The 19,415-nt window shown below is 47.8% G+C and overlaps 7 protein-coding genes across 7 annotated transcripts; 3 read left to right on the top strand and 4 right to left on the bottom strand.

Moving 5' to 3' along the window:
- Positions 1-6,270: 6,270 nt before the first annotated feature.
- N7478_005393 (tRNA modification protein MTO1) lies at positions 6,271-8,419 on the bottom strand (the record flags this gene model as incomplete). The annotated part of the gene is made up of 2 exons (XM_056921607.1): positions 6,271-8,245; positions 8,316-8,419. 2 exons carry the CDS (start codon positions 8,417-8,419, stop codon positions 6,271-6,273), a joined length of 2,079 nt encoding a protein of 692 aa, XP_056779644.1.
- A 275-nt stretch (positions 8,420-8,694) lies between these two features.
- N7478_005392 (acireductone dioxygenase (Ni2+-requiring)) lies at positions 8,695-9,416 on the top strand (the record flags this gene model as incomplete). The annotated part of the gene is made up of 3 exons (XM_056921606.1): positions 8,695-8,724; positions 8,849-9,220; positions 9,282-9,416. 3 exons carry the CDS (start codon positions 8,695-8,697, stop codon positions 9,414-9,416), a joined length of 537 nt encoding a protein of 178 aa, XP_056779643.1.
- A 317-nt stretch (positions 9,417-9,733) lies between these two features.
- On the bottom strand, positions 9,734-11,314 carry mmm1 (ERMES complex subunit MMM1; the record flags this gene model as incomplete). Its single annotated transcript, XM_056921605.1, has 3 exons — positions 9,734-11,147; positions 11,215-11,245; positions 11,299-11,314. The coding sequence occupies 3 exons, from the start codon at positions 11,312-11,314 to the stop codon at positions 9,734-9,736; spliced, it is 1,461 nt and encodes a 486-aa protein (XP_056779642.1).
- Positions 11,315-11,589: 275 nt separating this feature from the next.
- Positions 11,590-12,519, top strand: N7478_005390 (DUF1183 domain protein; the record flags this gene model as incomplete). Its single annotated transcript, XM_056921604.1, has 1 exon — positions 11,590-12,519. One exon carries the CDS (start codon positions 11,590-11,592, stop codon positions 12,517-12,519), a length of 930 nt encoding a protein of 309 aa, XP_056779641.1.
- Positions 12,520-13,031: 512 nt separating this feature from the next.
- Positions 13,032-14,889, bottom strand: N7478_005389 (transcription factor TFIIIB subunit BDP1; the record flags this gene model as incomplete). The annotated part of the gene is made up of 2 exons (XM_056921603.1): positions 13,032-14,800; positions 14,862-14,889. 2 exons carry the CDS (start codon positions 14,887-14,889, stop codon positions 13,032-13,034), a joined length of 1,797 nt encoding a protein of 598 aa, XP_056779640.1.
- Positions 14,890-15,265: 376 nt separating this feature from the next.
- Positions 15,266-17,788, top strand: N7478_005388 (E3 ubiquitin-protein ligase BRE1; the record flags this gene model as incomplete). Its single annotated transcript, XM_056921602.1, has 6 exons — positions 15,266-15,448; positions 15,550-15,693; positions 15,769-15,820; positions 15,886-16,430; positions 16,487-17,557; positions 17,615-17,788. The coding sequence occupies 6 exons, from the start codon at positions 15,266-15,268 to the stop codon at positions 17,786-17,788; spliced, it is 2,169 nt and encodes a 722-aa protein (XP_056779639.1).
- Positions 17,789-18,346: 558 nt separating this feature from the next.
- Positions 18,347-19,350, bottom strand: N7478_005387 (urease accessory protein UreF; the record flags this gene model as incomplete). The annotated part of the gene is made up of 2 exons (XM_056921601.1): positions 18,347-19,140; positions 19,197-19,350. 2 exons carry the CDS (start codon positions 19,348-19,350, stop codon positions 18,347-18,349), a joined length of 948 nt encoding a protein of 315 aa, XP_056779638.1.
- Between the last annotated feature and the right edge of the window lie 65 nt (positions 19,351-19,415).

The raw sequence follows: 19,415 nt of genomic DNA, 5'->3' as shown, positions 1-19,415 counted from the left end.
TCTCCAGAAGTAGAGACAACCAACGAGGCCCAGGTCCAGGTCCAAGTTCAGGTCGAGCTTGGTCCTTTCATCGCACTGACCGTACAAAATCAAGTTAGCAGGTTTCCAAGCGCTAGAAACAAACCAATCTGTCACTGTGGATTCCGTACTGTACGAGCTATGGGTCAACTTGTCTTCTTTTTTTTTTCCCCACCCATCCAGATTAGGTACCGTGCTTCCCGTACGGAGTACAAATAATTAGGTAGATTGACCCGACCCAGATCTTCTTGCTCGGGTCGCTTCTTGGGTCAATGATCGCCAAGAAGATATTGTATTATCGAACGCGGTTCTGGACCAACAGGGATCATTTCGGGCCCGAGGATCAGAGCCAGTACATTATCTTGCGGCCCACTCGCAAGTCGGAATGGGATGAGGTGATCTTCCCAAGAAAAAAAAAGGGGGGAAAGGTTATTGTAGCATATCCAAGAGACTTGAATCGTACGATTGTTTGGTTTCTTTTTCTTTTCTTTAGACTTGACTACATATTATTTCTACTAAGCGCGCAAGAAGCGGGGACGGAGTGACAAAGTACACGACGATGCTCCGCCCGGTTACGAAGTCGCCCTGAAAACTCGACGGCGCCAATCTTGTTTCCCCACACCATCCGGCTTCACACGACCAACCAGCGATCTCCTATTTCTGGGACTGATTAGCCCGTTGACCTATTGGGGTGGCTTGGTTTGGGGTGGTGATCCTGGGCGAAAGAGTGAGAATATGGTCAGTCGGTCATGCCAAATGACCATGGAATCATAGTTGGCATCTTCTTATAAACTTGATGTACTTTGTACAAAGAAACGGCTTCCTACTATATGTATCACGTAGTACAATATCCATGGATATTATGAAGTGTAATGTAGCCCCGCATGTCCTCCGTACTATATCTCCTACGCTGTCCAACATACGGCTTCTACTTGATCTCCCATTTCTCTGTCTTAATTTGCTTGTGTCGATCTTTGATTCTTATTCGTCCACACTAAAAAAACCACAGCCACGGACGGCGCATCACCGTGCCAGATACTCGGGCCAGGCATCCGTGCCACATAGACGCATGAGACAGAAAGTGGGGATGTTGGCCAAAGAGGGGAAGAATGCAGGTCTTCGCCCCCCGTACTTTCTCTCAACCCCCCTGTGTGCTTTTTTACAATCCCTGTCCAATATTCCCGGTCCCTAGTCCCTAGTCGACCGGGCGTCTATCCTAGGTTTAGGCTCCGTTAGTTTTCTTGGTTCTCACTCGCAATTACTCTGTACTAGTTGGTTCTAACTAGGTCTGGAGCTTCATCCATGATCGATTATATCATTGTGGACTTGTTTCCCGGGAAGTCTTTTCCCTTTCCACTCCTTCAATACGATGTGCCAATGAACTTCCGGACTTCGTATCCAATCTCCTGCTTTCTTCTATCTGTACTGTAGCCTACTCCGCACCAAGTTCAAGTTACTAGAGAGCAGGGACGCTGGATGCGTGCACTCTTGGCCCCCCTCTTTGGAACCGTTAATCAGGTCTACCATTCCAATCCAATCCTACGCGTGGGTCATTGGCGGTCGATCTTCGTATTGGCGCCACTAGCTAACCCGGATGGCCCGAGGCTATCGTGAAGTTACGGAACAATGCGCAAAAAAGGAAAAAAAAAAAGAATAGCAATCAAGAAAGAAAGAAAGAAAGAGGAAAGACGAGCGGGGACACGCAAGGCCTAATGCACGTACCTCGAACGGCTCATTCTAAAACAGAAATGAGAAAAAAAAAACAATAATAAATTATTATTATGTATTATTATTATCATTATAATGAGCCACCCAAAATTATGGAAAAGACGCACACTAACCTCTCCATCCGCCAGCCTCCTCAATAGTCCGGGATTTGGGTGGCGTTGACAGACCTGGATTTGGGCTTCTTTTAGGCTTAGCGCACACCCAGAAATCCCGCAATGGTCCAATGTAGGTCCAACTAGGTCCAACTACAAGGGTCTGGGTGATCAACGTCGGCCTAACTGCTTGTTGCTCGCTTTTTGTGGCCGAGTCTGGTCTCGCGCTGTGAGGTATTTTAGAAGATCCGGTTTCTGGTGACAACTTGAAGATCGAGTTAAGCGGTGATGGTTCTGTAGTGTACTCCTTAGTTCATGTAGATTATGACTTTGACAGTAGAGTTCGTGTTCGGTGATTGTCCGGAGAATTTCATGGTGGATTATGGAGTAGCTTTCATCATAGCTTGACTGTTTATGTCGATGTCTATTTGTTGTTGTGATGAATCCCCTATTCTTTATTCCCTATTCCCGCTCCGGTATAGCTCCACGGGTGGCTCCTGGGGCAAGTGACTCTAGTACTAGTATAGTATGCAGGTGCCTGGGCCGCATGTGAATGTGAGGCAGCTCGAAGCACGCCAGGTCAACAGGGGAAGTCGGGTGCGAACATCCCCATATTCTGTGTGCGGTTGACGCCCCGCCCCCTAATCCTTTTCCTTTTTTTTTATTTTTTTTATTTTTTATTCGCGTCTCCGTATTTTGATAATGGTGTTCTATTTTTCGTGATTTTGGAGGTCATTCCTTCAGTGTCTTGCTATTGGTTTCATGGTAGATCATACACTTATTCTAGATACGAGTTTCAAGCGCCCGATGCAGCACTGACCCCATCCCGAGCGACTATCCACCCACAACAAAAGGAGATCGGGAGGTCTGAGACCATGGATCAACACGATCGTCTAATTATTCCATTCTCAGTCTGAGGATCGGGGAGGTTTCTATAGGAAGTTCCTTGCTGTACGGACCCAGGTCCTTCGAAGGGCCATCGCTCTTTTCTTATTGCGGTGCATATGGATGGAGTAGAGCGCTGCGACTAAAAAGCTGCTAGACACTAGCTACATTGTTCAACTTGGTATTCCAAGAAATCGCAACCAACAGGTTCAGTGGGTAGGTGGAGCCGCATCATTTCGATGGAGACCCAACTCACTAATTATGGAGACGAAAGAACATGAGCATCCGCAACTGGGGAAATGGAGAACATGATGATTGCTGTGATCTTCGACTATTATTGAATAGTGCAATTCCTCCTTTTATTTAATCCTCTATTCATTACCCCACGGAATCCTACAATACGGAATCTAAGATGCCGTATATAGATCGGTCGGCAATCAAACTCGTATTAAGTTCATCTTGACGATTCTTTACCTCCAAAACTAACCCACATTCATAACTGGCAGATCTAGTGGGCGAACTTAATACTGAACCTAGCGACCGTGAACCCGAAAGCGAACCACTGGCTCGGGTGCCGTCACTTACGGGGAAGAAGCAAGTAGACTTTGAGACTAAGACCAAAACAACAGCGACATCTAGCTAGAGCTAGACAAGCACCTAGCTATGAGAATTACACTTTGGGGGCCCTTCGGAGGAAAAACTGAAATAAGAAAAGCAATCAGAGATCTAACAAGTACGTACGGTTTAAAGCATTAACAAACAAAGTACTATGCATGGAGTATCAGGAATCTCAATTTTTAGTCCCTTTCACCCTCGACCTCACGCCCATGTGGCCACATAAACCACCGACTCGTGTCCAACGCACACCTTGTACAACGTACCATCATGCGCACGGTACCGGTTTCGTATCGTACGAGGAAAGTAGATCGGATGCTGTCATCGGGAAATGAAAATGTCAGGTTAAAGCCCCTTGCCTACTGTAGTATGTTCACGATTACATACAGCAGAAACGGAGAATGCTTTGCTCCGTCTCTTTCCACACATCCGTACTCTGGATCTCCGGCTCTAAGAACTACATGGATCTTCCTCCGAGACATGGCGTGTTCCATCGTGCTCCATTTTCGGTCGGGAGTCTGGACTGGTTTCTAGTTTCTGGTTTGGTATGAGTCTAGACTTGGCTTTCTATTTGTTCAATCGCGTTCTGGGCTCGCTCCGCGAGATCAGAGGTATACTACACATCCATGCCTAAATGTAATATCGAGCAGGCAAAACATCTACTAGTAAATGAGTGCCCATATTAATAGCATAAACATATTGGAACCATTCAATGCCATAATTTTGATTGCTGATCTGCATTATAGTGTCCGGATGCATCATGTACTTGGACGATAAGCTAAACTACAAAAAGAGAGGATGCAAAGCGAGGCATCCATTCATGCATGCAAGTAGCCTATTCCATCACTATCTACACAAATTCCAAACAGCGGCATCCAATCATCCTGTTCAAAATTAAGAAATTACATGTATGTATGCACCAATCCATGAAGGCGTCGATGTACCGTATATAGTACATGTACACGTAGTAGGTATGCCCATCTTCAGGTTGTTCCACACATATACAGCGCATATGCAAAAGGTGCATCACATATCCCTATTTTCTGGAAAATATGGCAAACCGTAATTTCTATCGATCTCCGCACACATACGTCCATGCGTCCTGTAAAAAATGTTGAACCAACCTGTCGCACCAGCATGGGCGGCTATCTAGCATCGATGAATGAAGTGGCGGCATCTGATTGACGGTTTCGCAGTGCCATCACCATGCCGAACTGGTCACCTGCTAAACCACGCCTGCGGCTAGGGGCCTACTCACTTAGTTTGGTTCGATCAATAGGAAGCACATCATACGATGTGATGGTGCATCGGTGACCCGATGCCTTGGGAAGAAAGGGCGTTGGTGACGTGAAAGCGAGGCTAGCCGCAGGGATAAGACGAATCCCTGTAAACCTTGTTAAACCTTCTTCGTTATTCCATTTTCAGCATGCACTACCTATGGAGTCGTTCGTGTTATTTTTTGAAGGATCCATTTCCCCCCATGATGGGCATGCGTTCACTGCCATTGCTTATTTGGTGTCATAGTGGCAAACTCAGGCGCTAGCGGCTTTTAATTCCTGGTTTTGTGTACGCCATTTCCAAGGTCGGAGGATATACAAGGTGCAATCTGACGACATTCAATGTGCATGGGGGTTTCCAGTTCGATCTATCACTTTCTTCGTAGATCCCAGATCATGATCCAGCAAAAGATATCCATATCGCCCATCTTCTCCACCCCGCATAGTTCTCGGCCCCATCTCAAACACACTAAGGCTGTGATGAACCTACTATCGACGTAAGTCAACTCCAAAGAATCAATAGTTTCATATGTAGAAGCAGGAAGCATCTGCACGTAATCAAGCCACGAACCGTAATCGACCCAGAAAATGGTCGGTTGGGAAAGGCAAACTGGGTGTGCTGTGATAACGATGTCCGTGCTACTCCTAGTATCCCTATCCCAGTCGTGATCGGCGTCCCTTGCGTTCGATTCCAGTCTGGCGGTATTTGGGGGGGTTCGCACGCTTGGGGTCGGTTCGCGTGTTTGGCCTCTGGGGAAGAGCGTGGAATTGTTGGGTTAATATGGGGCTTCACTTTTGCCTTCCGAAACGGCCTTTCGGGCAGTTTTTTGCTTTTTCTCACTGTGGAGGGAAGGGGGCGTTTGAGTTTCCATCCCCTTGAAGCATTGTTCTTTTTCGGTTTCTTCCTGTTCTTTAAGTTTGTTAACTTGGAATTTTAACTGAATTTGGTTTTTGATAATGCATTGTGTTTGGCTGAGGGGTGGGTCGTGTCGTGTGGGCTTCTAGACCTTGTGATGATCTATCATCAAGATTTATATCAAAAATCCAAGATAACAAAACAGTAGATTTCCTGAATGTTATATATTCTTTTATGGTTAAAGTAGGGTAAAACAAAGCACTGTCTTTCAAGTTGTTTCCCTGCTCTGTAAAGGCCATACTAGATATCACGGTGCTTGTCTGTGATGGTGGAGACTATCTATACCCCCAGGTGAGAAGCTGTGGAAGTTGTCAGTGCCCAGCTGGCGCTATAGAACAAGTGCAAGGGCTCATGCTATGGAAACTGGAAGTACCTACGGGGTAGATAACACTATTGAGAACTCGAACCATGGAAGATATATAGGTAGACATGCAAGGTCAATTTCGATATGTGGTCATCTGCATTGACCATTCAGGAATGATGTATATATTCAGATATTAACTTATCATTCACATGCATATTTGTACACGGCGAATATCGCCAAGGTCTTGTGTGCATCCACCTTCTAGATGGAACAAGAGAAGAGAGTAAATAGAAATACATGACAGAATAGAATATCACAAGCCCAGCAAAGCCCCCAATGTACACCATTAATATGCCCGAGCGCCGTATTTATTTCGCTGATGCCAACATATGAAAATAAAATGTCAAAAACGCTATCTTGAAGTCTTGTTCAGCTTCAAGGTGAAGAAGACTGCAGCACCTCAGCCACAGCGGAATCCTTGTCGGCATCGGCAATCTGTTTGCTAAAGCCGCTATGTCTTCGCACATGCAATAGCAAACGAAGTGCACCGTCAGGAGTAACGCCTTCAATTCGTCTCGCCATGCCAACACTAGCAGGCCGAACACGTTCGAGTGCTTGCCTTTCCTCGGTACTAATACCGTGGATAGTACTGTAATCGAGGTCGGCTGGCAACAGGAGGTTTTCATCTTGTTGGAAGCGCTTTGCCATCTTCTCTTGTCGTTTAAGGTACGGGGCATAGCGGCCTTCGATACCAACACGGGTCCGGATTAGTGGATCAAATGAATCGGGAACGTAGGCAACACCTGATGTAGACTCGATATGGGGGATCAAATCATTGATGTCCGCGCCATCAAGACACAGTATATCAAGCGCAGAGCGGACCGACGTGTCAGCTCGCACCTTGAAACCCTTTCGAGACCAGGCAGTGGCTGAGAGCTTTGTGTTGGCAAGGAGAGACTGAAGTTCTTCGATCTGTGCCTCTGTGTCGGTGAAATGCTTCCAACGGTTGTTGGAGACAGCACCAGCCTCACGAGCCATGCGTGTTAAGCGGAGATCGGCATTGTCAGATCGTGTAGAAATTCGGTACTCGCTTCGACTAGTAAACATGCGGTACGGCTCAGACACGCCCTTTGTGATGAGGTCATCGATCATGATACCAATGAAGCCGTCGGATCGCGTGAGGGTCATAGGTTGTCTGTTTTGTGATGCTAGACCAGCATTAATGCCGGCAATAATACCCTGGCCGGCTGCTTCTTCGTAGCCAGTTGTACCATTGATCTGACCAGCAAGGTAGAGACCGCTGATAAGCTTAGTTTCTAATGTTTGTCGAAGATTGCGCGGGTCGATGTAGTCGTATTCCACGCCATAACCAGGTTGAAGCATATTCACATTCTCGAGACCCCGTACAGTTCGTAGCATGGCGTACTGCGCATCTGCTGGAACGGTCATTGAAATTCCGTTGGGATAAACCACTTCATTAGGAGCGAAGCCTTCTGGCTCGAGCCAAATTTGATGCTGTGTTTTGTCTTTGAACCGCATGATTTTCGATTCCAACGATGGGCAATATCGGGGGCCTCGAACAGTCTCTCGAATATGGATAGACTTGTCCAGATTCGCTCGGATGATATCATGTGTATCTTCGTTTGTATGGGTCATCCAGCACGTCAACTGGCCTTCGTCACCAACTTGAACAGTTTTGTTCATATAAGAAAATGGGTGTGGAGGAGAATCGCCGTGTTGAACCTCTAGAGCAGAGAAATCAATGGACTTCATGTCCAATCGTGGTGGGGTGCCAGTCTTCAAGCGCCCCAGGGAGAACCCTGCGTCACGGAGGGACTTGCTGAGTCCATATGTGGGAGCTTCTCCCATACGACCGGACGGGAAAGTCTCAAGACCAATGTGAATCTCACCACCCAGGAACGTCCCTGTTGTAATGACCACACGCCCAGTAGGAATAACCTCGCCAGATTCCAATCGCACGCCAACAATCTTGCCCTGTGCTGCACCAGGTGTCTCTCCAATTTCGTCTTTGGAAATGACTATATCCGCCACTTTCCCCTCCAAAATGCTCAAGTTCTCGGTACCAACCAACTCGTCCGTCATATACTTCCGGTAAAGATCACGGTCGATTTGCGCGCGCGGTCCCCAAACAGCATGACCCTTCGAGCGGTTCAGTACACGGAACATGATACCCGCCTTGTCGATGATTCGTCCGGCAACTCCATCCATTGCATCTACCTCGCGGATCATTGTACCCTTGCCGATTCCGCCGAAACTGGGATTGCACGAACACACGCCGATATTCGATAATGAGGGAGTCACAAGTGCAGTGCGCGCGCCAGAGCGAGCAGCAGCGGCACATGCCTCTGAACCAGCATGCCCACCTCCGATAACAACGACATCGTAGGGCCTATGGGGGTAGCAGATGTAATTAGCCGATGTCTAGAAATACCTAATTAAGGAGTTGGAGAAATCAATACCGTGAGCCGTCGGAAACCGTTGCTAACCCCCGAATTGTGCGAATTGGCAAGCGGAGCCCAATGCGTGGGCGCAGCAAAGCCACGGGCCGAGCTCTAAACGCCATGTCGAGATGCAAGATGCCAAACTTCAAGACACGCAATTCCAAAGTTTACAAAAGTTTGTATCGCGATAAGGCCGAGACAAAAAAAGGTGGCTGTCACGTGCGCCGATACGGCCGATAAGAGGCTGGACCCCTGGAGTCTCACATAAGCGTCTTGCGCCATTAACCAATTGCGGGGCACCTGATATTCAGCGATATACTTTTCTCTTCTCTTCTTTCCTCTTTCTTCTTCATCTTGTACTCTTTTCTTCTCATATACCCTCAATTTACACTTCAAAATGAGAGCCTACTGGTACGATAACAAGCCGGTATGTTTTATGTGTCCCAATCCTGCATCTAGCCCCTCATATACTACCATCGTCAAAAAAAGTCCCCGATGACGCAAATCGATTACCCGTGCATAACTAACTAATTTCCCCACTACAAAAATAGGGTGACCAGCGTGAGCCCCATGACTCTGGGCGTGCCGTCTCCGAGGATGCCCTTGCCAAATTGGGTGTTTTCTATGAACACTGCCCGACCATTGGACATGTTGACAAGATTGCGCTTGACCGCGGCTACAAGAACCGTGACCAAGTTTGCGTCTCACCACAAACTATGGGAGATATATACGAGGAGAAGGTGAAGTCGTTCTTCTCAGAGCATCTTCATGAAGATGAGGAAATCCGTTACATTCTCGACGGCGAGGGATACTTTGATGTTCGTGGCCAGGAAGACGAGTGGATTCGAATCTGCTTGAACAAGGATGATATGATTATCCTGCCGGCTGGCATCTACCACCGGTTCACAACCAACGCGCAGAACGTAAGTCATTCATTCGTATTAAGCGGTGCATTTGTGAAGTGATAGCTAATCTGCTCTTCAGTATGTCAAGGCTATGCGCCTCTTCCAGGATGAGCCCAAATGGACACCGCTCAACCGTGGTGCTGAGGTCGATGTGAATCCTCATCGCAAGACATATGTGGATACCGTACTACACCCCACTGCGGCGGCGAATTAGTGTGCTGGGGTTGGTATTTGATGGTTTCACAATTTAGCGGGGAGCTGTCGCCTGTGTGAAGATAAATTTTAGCCTGAAGCGTTTCCAGGCAGGTTGATGGATAATGATATAACGTTCATATACTTCGCTTCAGGCGATACTGGCCTTAGTGTACAAGCCCTTAGACTTTATTCTATTATCTCTACTATGGTATAATTGTCAATTGCTTCGGTAGTCCTCATAATGGGACTCTGATAATCAAAAAATGAATTGAGTGTATACTATTGGGTTTTTCATATTCGATTAAAAAACATCTATTACAGGCTCTTGCGTTGTTTTTAATCACGGTTCTCTTCAAATGTAGGTGTCGATGCTGCTCCGGGCATCCCCCCAGGCATAGTAAACTGGTCATTGGTACCAGAAGTACTGTCTTGTCGAGTCATACTTGGACTCCGTAAGCTGCCCAAGTCCACATTGAAACTGCTGCTACGAGAGCCAGCGCCGAGACCTAAGCGAGGGTCTAACGGCCCCCTGAACCGCAGGCCCTCTGGTTCTCGGTTATCAAATGAATATGGCCCAGGTCCAGTTTCATTGGACCCAGCGCTTCGCGGAGGCGCAGTAGATCCAGCATCGGAATCTTCGCCGGTCCGGACCCCTGTCCTACCCATGCGTGGCCAAAGATCTGGCAGTCCGACAACTTGCACACGGGGTTCGACGACACGTTCTTCGAACCATGCGTGGACTCGCGCCTCCACTAATTGAGCAATCTTCGGCACATCCTGCAAACGGCTTCGGGAGCCAATGAGAGAACGCACGGAAAGATCAAGTCTGTAATCTGGCAGGAAGGAGAAGGCGACGTTGCTCTTTGGGCTGCTTTTTGGTGGTGTATAGTCTTGTGAAGACGGTCCCTTGGGAGAGCCCTGAGCTGTGTTGTGGACCGATCCCGCTGCAGCTGGTGAATGTGGTGTCGCGGGCGGATCTAGTGGATCTGTTGACGCTGGAATCAACGAGATACAAAGTGTACCTGAGAATCGGACTACTGAAACCGACAGGGCAACCGGCAAGATGGCTGAGCGAGGTTTGGGATAGTTGAGTACCATGGATGTCTCCACTGCAATGGAGAGATTGTCGTCGCTAAGATCAACATCCAAAAGAGCTTGTAGTCGCCCACCATCCGAGTTAGGGTCATCAACTGCAATTATACGACAATTGCTGAAAATCGGGAATTCCTCTCCCAATGAGATATCCGTGACCGTAATCTTATCAATGAATGACGGCTTCTTCTCTGGGTTGTTCATAGCGGCATTCAGCGAGCTCAGAATCGAGGATGAAGGTGAGTCCTTGAGTATATATGCAGTCTGTCTGTACTGTGCAATAGTCTGTGCAATTAAGACATTAAACCAGTCTAGCGACTCTGGCTGATGAGAGGAGTGATGCATTCGGTGCCGGCCATGTTTTGAGGTATTGGTGGGGATCGCGCTGTAGTAGGTCTTCCGTAGGATGGAACGTGTGTTGGTAGAAGAAGCAGGAACGGGGCGGAGGACGTTTGAATTTGATGGTTTTTCTCGAAGTGACTTTTCCCCATCTTGTGGGGGGTTGTAGACTGAGCTGTATCGACGGTGGGATGGGCGATTGGATAAACCGCGCGAAGGGGGTGGAGGGGCTTCGCCGAAGATAAAGAACTTTATGAATGCGCCGATGAGCAATACCACGGATAACTGCCCTAGAAGAAACCCTTGTGTAAAGGATAGACTATTGGGGTCAAGAGGATGTTAGCGATCTAGATCTCATCATGCTTCGGAAGATCGGATGGGCGTACGAGGATTGAGGCGCCACTGGCACGGGCTCATCTGAGATAATGTCAGCGCAATGAAATTCACTTGAAATAACGAGCTTGTCATACATGGTTGAGACTCCATCTTCAGCGGTGGGCAATGCCTATTTGTGGTGTGCCCATCCCCACTGTGAGTTGTTCCCAAGTTCGTGGTGAGGTGGATCTTTTTCTTGGCCATGAACTGCTTATCGCTTATCGGACAGCCTTTACATACTAAGATCCGGACACGCTGCAAGAGCTGTGGCGCAGGTACACCTGTCATCTTTATTCAACTGTCAACAACAAATTATTTGCTTTCCCACCACTCTAGAATTAAGTCTTCTGCTCAGTTGAAACAAGTACCTAAGTGGAAATATTACCATGCGGTTGCTTCTTGCTACTTCGCTTTTTGCCATACCTGCATTATGTGCGGGATCCTCTCAGAGCCCACCAGGCAAAAATGCTATTCTACTCTCAAATGTCAAAACCTTGACGCTAAGGGCGAACAGCATGACGACATCTCGCCGAGTCACTCCCATCCCACAACTTAACTGCGTGGGTTCTTCAAAGAAGATATGTGACCTCTATCAGCCCGACACAATGCGTTGCTCTAACGAAGGCTACGGCTATGACGAGGAAGACGTGCAGTGGACTTGTGAAGCATCGCTACCACCCGAGTTCAAGCTCGGTTCAACAGATGTCGTCTGTGAAGGTTACCGCAACTCAGATGACAATTGGGTTCTCAGAGGAAGCTGCGGGGTTGAATATCGTTTGATGCTCACAGAGCAAGGCGAACAACGATTTGGCCCAATACTCAAAAGCAATCACAGGAAAAACCAAAGCAATGCTTCATCAGTATCGGAGGACATCACAAACATCATTTTCTGTGTTTTTATTCTTGGCGTATTTGGGGTGATTCTTTATGCGTGCTGTGGGTCATCTACAAATCGAAGACCTAGAAGTCCGCGACGAGATAGAGGAGGACATTCTGGTGGTGGTCCTGGCGGAGGTGGAGGTGGAGGTGGAGGTTATGGACCACAACCAGGGCCCCCTCCTCCTTACGGCAGCTGGGATAAGTCGTCCTATTCAGGAAGATCTTCTCAGCAAGGATGGACTCCTGGGTTCTGGTCAGGGGCTCTTGGTGGTGGAGCAGTAGGTTATGGCGCGGGACGATATGCAGGCAGTGGTGGATCATCTTCAAGACGAGATAACGCAGGTGAAGGCAGCTCGCGCAGCGTGAGAAGTCAATCGCCACCTACGTTTTCTGGTACATCTACAAGTACTGGGTTTGGGTCAACAAAACGCAGATAATGGTGATCAAGAAGTCGAACGGCAAGGTATCTATCTCCTTATGATCGCAAAATGAGAAATAACGAATCTCCATTCTTTTTATCAATATTGAATACGTAGATTTATACAAATTCAATAAACAGAAGCATGCACATGGTATAAAGCACTGGTAGTCTACGATGTATTGAATCAAGAGCTATATAGTGTGATAATTAGTACACGGCAGCCTAACGTTGGAATGTGTAAGCGTACACATAAAAACACACCAGATAGCTACGATTGGGAGCAAATACCTAGCAAAACTAGCATTGCTCTATGCCCGAGTAGCAGGCGACTGACTCTGTGTATAGTGAGATTCCCAAACTCCGTTCCCAGCCTTGTGAGTATCATTCGCACGCTTCAAAAACAGAAATTAAAAAAAATAAAAAATAAAAAAGGAAAGGAAAACATGAGAACGCCGTTGGTGGATAGTACACGTGGGGTTCGACCAAAGACCCATTCATTACAAACAAACGCCAGGGACAAAAAATACCTTAGTCGTCGATATTGCCAATAACTTCTTCTGTACCGCCACTGATTCCCGCGGACTTCTTTTTAGCGTTGCGTTTCTTGTTTTTGGCCAATGCAGCATTGGTCTGGTCGTCTGCGGCATTTTCATCGGCACCTGCACCCGTGGGGTTGCGCAACATCTCTTCTTGCAATTGCTTCTCCTTCTCGTGCTGCTTCTCAATTTCCACTCTCTCCGCATCGAGTTCCCTTTGAACAACCTGAGGGTCGTCAAATATAACGTTGGTCATTTGCTCTAGCGAGGCAAGGTCAATGGTCTCTCGTGGACCAAAAAGCGTGTCTTTGATACGCTGCGGGTCTTTTCGCTCCTCATTGTTAAACTTAAGCTTAATTTGTCTGCGGGATCGCCCGGGAAAGATTTTGCTGATACATTGGAAGTCAGTTCCAAACATGCGGAGACCGCGATAGAACAAATCAGTCATTTCCTCATCCCAGCTTTCCGTTTTGGTCCGCTTGCCGTAAGTGGACTGGTTGATTTTCCTAGTAAGCTGATTCTCCTCGACGGTAATCATGTCGCCTGCATCCCGTTCCGCATCGGCATGGCGATCTACCTGAAGTGAGGACGCGTCGAGCACAATCTCGCCGTTGACAATGCGCATAACTGGACCAGTTGCATTGTTTGAACCTTCGTCCAAACGGTCTTTCTTTTCCTTGTTTGCCGTGTCTGCATTCTCCACATCGGCTTTAGTTGGTGTTTCGGCTGGAGTTTCCTCATTTTGCGCCTTCTGTTTTCGTTCTTGTTCTTCTGCCTCTATTCGACGTAGCTCAATTTCGCGCTTAGACTTTCTGCCAGTCTTCAGATCTTTACATAGTTCCGACATCTTGATGACGTTAGGCAGAATTTCGACCGTCTCTGCATCTTCGGGTGTAGACTCGCGTTTCACTCGACGACGAGTCTTTTTCGGTTTCTCCGTTCCATCAAAACCCGAGGTTCCGGCCTTGGAGGCTTTTCGCTTCTTCCCGTTTATGGACGTTTGGCTGGGCTCTGGAGTAGAAAGAGCGACAGATGAGGCTGCTCCCGAGGCCGTCGGCGTGGCGCTTGCTTGACGAGATGTAGAGTCTGTACCTTGTGTAGCCGGGGAAGTTGCAACAGGGCCCCTAGGGCGTGGCTTACTTCTAGGCTTAGTGATCTCTGAGGTTTTCTTGGCGCGTTTAAGTTGAATTGGAGGTGTCTTCTGGAATTCAAGGCTTGGCTCTGGCATGGAAGGCGCGTCGTTCAGAAGGCCAACATCTGCCGCAGGTTGGGCGGCCTCAAATGCGACCTCATTTGCAACGGCTTGTTCCACATCACGTTCAATAGAGGGGACGATGGTTGGTTTATCAGGCACCGTACGAGGAGAGGTGGAACCGTCCGTTTCGGTGGTATACGCAGGTGCAGTTGGAGTGGGAGTCAGAATGAGTTGTGAGGCTGTTATAGGAGCGGTTGTAGGTGCGGGGGATTTGCGCTTTGGAAGAGGAATAGGAATGGCCGTTGGTTTTGGTGCCGACTTTGCTGTTTCTCGTGACTCGACGGGCAGTGCTTTTTCAGTTACAGCTGGCTGCTCAACTTCTGCCGGGGAAGCAGATGGAAGAGCTGGTGTTGGCTCAGCAACAACGTTCTCTTTTGGTATTTCCTGTGAATTCTGGGCAGCCTGCACTTGGGCCTGCCGGGTCGCACTGGGCCGTCGCGCTCCTGCTACAGCAGGCGCGGGACGGCGGACAGGCGCCTTGGGCGCAAACTTTTTGCCCGATTTATCTGAGGATCTATGTCAGTATATGATTGCTATAATAACAGAGTGAGCACAGGGATGAGTTACTGATGGCAGAGCTGGAGAACGACTTCATGATTGTCCATTACTGAGGGTTTGTCGAGTGGGGTTCATTACAAGATAAAAAAGTTCCAGGTCCCAGATGCGGGTCGAGTCACGTGAATACACATGGCAGAATCATTATGTAAGAATGTGGTTATTGCCAGGCGGTCAGCAACATTGAAAATCCTCCTGTTCAACTCCTTCAATCCTAAAACCCCATCCACCCCTTGTGTCCGGGCTTGTCCACTGCCTCACACCCTTTTCATTGTTTATTGGTCACGACTCGCCTTTTATCACCTGAGTCTTTCGTCTGCCAGATCTTTGGCTCGGTCGCAGTGTCTTGACTCTGGCTGAGTGACGATTTGGTGGTGATCGATAAACCCGCCCCTCTCATGCCCGTCTAGCCACTGATGCCGGCCGCCGAACCCCCTGTTGTGTCTTCAGAATCCGGTCTTCTCAACATGGACGACCGGAAGCGACCCGCTGCGGATAGCAATGATTCGGCCCCGCCACTGAAGAAGCAGGCGACCACTGTGAATGGCGGGAGCAAGCCTCACCCAGATGCCGATATGCCCTGGAAAGATGACTTGGAGGTATGTGCAAACCATTTCATACCCGTGACTGCCTTATTCCAGCGCTCAAAGGTTATTGCGCACCCTACCTGAATTGTGGCGCTGACAGTTGCCTTTTATAGAGAATTCAAAAAGATGCGATTTTGCGTCAGATGCACGAATACAAGCGAGAGAAGGTGGCTTTGGAGTTGCGGGTTAGCCAAATGTCGAAAACAGCCTCGGGGCACAATGACCGCCTTCGTGTGATCGACTCTTGGTTCCGACAGGTAAGCCGCGATAATTGCCGATATGAACGGAATTTCCTTCAAACTCGACAGTGCAAAGTTCTAACCTTATACTAGTTTCTTGATGAAATTAAACTGTTATTGGGACCTTCAAACGATTCGACGAAAGGTCAGTCTCGCCCCCACATCCGTCTCACATGATATTTCAAAACAGAGGTTGACACTCCTTGGCAGAACATATGTTTAAGAGCTCGCTTCAGTTTGAAGATAACGATGCCTTCGAATCACACCTAAAATCGCGTTCTGATGACATTCGCGAGGTCATCTCTCAATTCCAATCCAAAATCGCAAATGTATCTCCAGATGTCAGGGATCTTCAAAGCCAATTGGCCAAGAAGCTATCGGAGGAAAAGATCCATATTTCAGAATTAGAAAAGACGCTAGCAGAAAAGCAGCAACTCGAAGAAAGCTTGGAAACAGCCTCGCTGCGATATATGATGGCGGAGAAAAAGTTGGATCGTGCGCGGAGCGTGACTGCGGCTAAGCTCGAGAAGGGATATATCATGGGCAATCAACGACCTAGTTCAGAAGGAGTGCAAACAAAGCGCGAGGAGTCATCACCTGCGAATGGTGGAACTCCTTCTGGGGAACGAAGCATGGAATTAGAGGAAACCAACAACCAATTATCAGCTGTATCTGAAAAACAAAAGGAGCAACTGCAAAAATTGGAAACTGAAAATGCCAATTTACTGACTCAAATTACGGAGGTCAAAATCAAGGTATCAAAAATTAACCCCCTTTTTTTCAATGCAGAGCGCTAACATTGTATGTGCAGAATTCCAAGTTAACAGACGATGACTACGCACAAACCGAACTTTTTAAGCAACTTCGTTCCCAATACGACGACGTGGTGAAACGTATTAACCATCTTGAAGCGACAAATATTCAGTTGCGAGAGGAAGCGGAGAAGTACCGCTCTGAGAGAAGCGAATACAAGACACAAGTCGAGGACGAAGCCCGCAGCACAATTGCAGAGAAGGATAACGAATTAGTACGGGCAGAAACCGATCTTGCACGGATACGAAATGCTCGTGATGAACTTCTGGCCGATCTACAAATGCGAAAAGCTACTCAGGACCAAGAGAAGACTACTGGATCCAAGCTGCAAGAGTTGGCGGGTGCCAGAGAGGCTCGCATCACTGCTTTGGAGTCGGAAGCAGAGAGATTAAGGCTTCAAGTTGAGGGATCTAACCCCGCGGAAAGTGTGGAGGATATGGCCCTTGAAGATCTCCGTAGCAAGTATACTGGGTTGCAGCGTCAGTATGCTATGCTAAATACGGAATTGACATCGATGCAAATGGCGTACAAGAAATTCTCCACTCTTGCTTCTCAGAAAGTGATCGATTTCAGTTCCTTGGAAGAAAAGATGACACGGTTAACTGCTGAGAAATCCAAAGCAGACCAAAAGTACTTCGCTGCGATGAAGAGCAAGGAAGCCCGCGAGATCGAGGTTCGCACACTTCGAGTGCAGAACTCTAAGACTTCTGACATTGTTGCGCAACTCAAGGACTCTGAAGCTACCACTCGATCTTTACTGTCCAACATGGAAAAGCAAGCTAGCGAAGCTAAAGAAGCTTTGGCTACTGTGCAGGAAAAGCAGCGGTCTACCCAACAACAACTGACCGAGAGTAATATTGTGATGGAAGGTTTGAAGGCCCAGATCACCGAGTTGAAGGCATTGTCAACTTCGAAAGATTCAACACTGGGTAACGCTTCAACCTCCTTGCGACAAGCAGAAACCGAGATTGTCAGTCTCAAGCAGTCTCTTTCTGACACCAAGAAGAGCCTCGAGAACTGGAAGGGGAAGAGTCTTGGCAATAGCTCCTCCGAGTACGAAATGTTACGGGTACGTTATTTGTTATCCGGCAATTTCTGTAAGGTTTTACTAACTTGATACGTCTAGACGCTCGCCCTGTGTACTGTTTGTCGTCGCAACTTCAAAAACACTGCAATCAAAACTTGTGGCCATGTATTCTGCAAGGACTGTGTTGAAGAACGGTTGACCTCTCGTTCTCGAAAGTGTCCCAACTGCAACCGATCCTTTGGAAGCAATGACCACATGCATATCACCCTCTAAAGTGACCTCATGTCTTATTCCAATATTTTTTTCTTTTCTTGTACAATATCTTTTTACCTTCTTGTTGCCTCTTTCTACTTTATCTTCTTTGTCCCCTTCTCTTTCTTTCTCCGTGGTCACTTTTGGAGGGGTCCCTGGTGTGGTGTTGGGTGGCTGGTTTTATTAGGTTGAATCGGAAAGCTGGCGTTTGATGATTTATGCGGAGTCTTTTCCAGGCTATTCCTTTGATGTTTCTAGGCGAGGGTTTTTGAACGCCACGGCGGACTTTTGTTTTCTTTACCCATTTTCTTTTCCTCGTTGTGACGAAGGCGCTGAGGCGTTGAACGAACCATCCTGCACCCTTGGATACCCCGGTTTTCGAGCGGCGCATTTGTGAATTTCTCCTCGGCTATTGGCTTCTAGACTAATCTCTGTGGTCATATGTAGTACTACGTTATTGGAAGGCGAAAAAAAAACCAAAACAAAACAAAACAAGAAACGAACCGAATGTGACTATAAATTGGATGGAATTGGATGAGTTCAATATTTAAATATTCAAACAGTGTGTTTTTATTTGTATTATGAGTTAAAGATACGACTGTATAGAAGTTCATGTCTCCCCACCCACAGGTCCAGTGCCGGCACTACCTGCCCAGCTTCTTCGACCTGGGTGTTCCACTCCCGCTTAATGCGTGCCATCATAGTCTGTTGCAAGCTCTGGCTTGCCAGAATGTTCTGGGCCTGGTAAGGTCCCATGACTGATGCTCGCACAGCGGCACTAAGAACCGCCTTGGCATGGTTCAAAATAAAGATATAAGCAGTCTGTTGCAGATCCAGGCCCATAGCCCGGCAGACAACACCCCAGAGTGGAGCGAAATGGCCCTTGGGACCCATATCATATTCATCTTCCTCGCCCAGTGTTGCTTTTAATGAGTCCGAGAATTCCTCAATGGATGTCACAGCGACCTGTGCGCCGGTATCGGTGTTCCGTGTTGGAGCAGCGAAGCTACCCCGGAATGAACGCTCCCACACACCAATCAAGGCACGGCCTTGGGCTACACTGGCGCGCTGCGCTACAATGCAAGGTGTGGAGGCGTCGAGGTCATTATCAAGTGTGTCGAGGGTTTCTGGGTGGCGGTAACCTGCTAGCACGTAGGGGAGAGATGTGCTGGCAATAGATGCAATAGAGAGTTTAAGGAAGCGGTGGAATGAGGCGGACGGGTTTGTGCGAAGAGGCTTATTATGTGCGAGGTATGACTCCAGCCCGCTGGAGTATGCAAAGGAGCCTAATGGGAGGGCAGAGTCGGAGAGGAGGAGGAGAGCGTGGAGGGATGATCGGACGTCCTCCGATTGGAATTTATTATTATACATGTCTATTAAGATCATTAGTATGTTGTTTATTATATTCAAGACCTTTGGATCATCTAACCTGAAGGGGCAGACCATTGGGTCTTGTTGTCTGAGTAGGAGGATGGTGGTGTGGGAAGAGAGGTCACGTCTAGTTGGCTGCGGAGATCGTGCAGACGCGCCTCCAGCTGGGAGATCTCCAGCTGCAGATCTTGGGTGGGTTGATCGAGCATCATTCGAGAATTGGTATAATGTTTAAGATAAAAAGGTCAAATAGCCTAGTGAGCCTAGTGGAGTTGGG

This window comes from Penicillium angulare (assembly GCF_028827245.1).
Source record: "Penicillium angulare strain IBT 27051 chromosome Unknown utg000004l_segment0_segment0, whole genome shotgun sequence".
NCBI lineage: Eukaryota > Fungi > Ascomycota > Eurotiomycetes > Eurotiales > Aspergillaceae > Penicillium > Penicillium angulare.
This window is presented reverse-complemented; position numbering and strand designations above follow the sequence as displayed.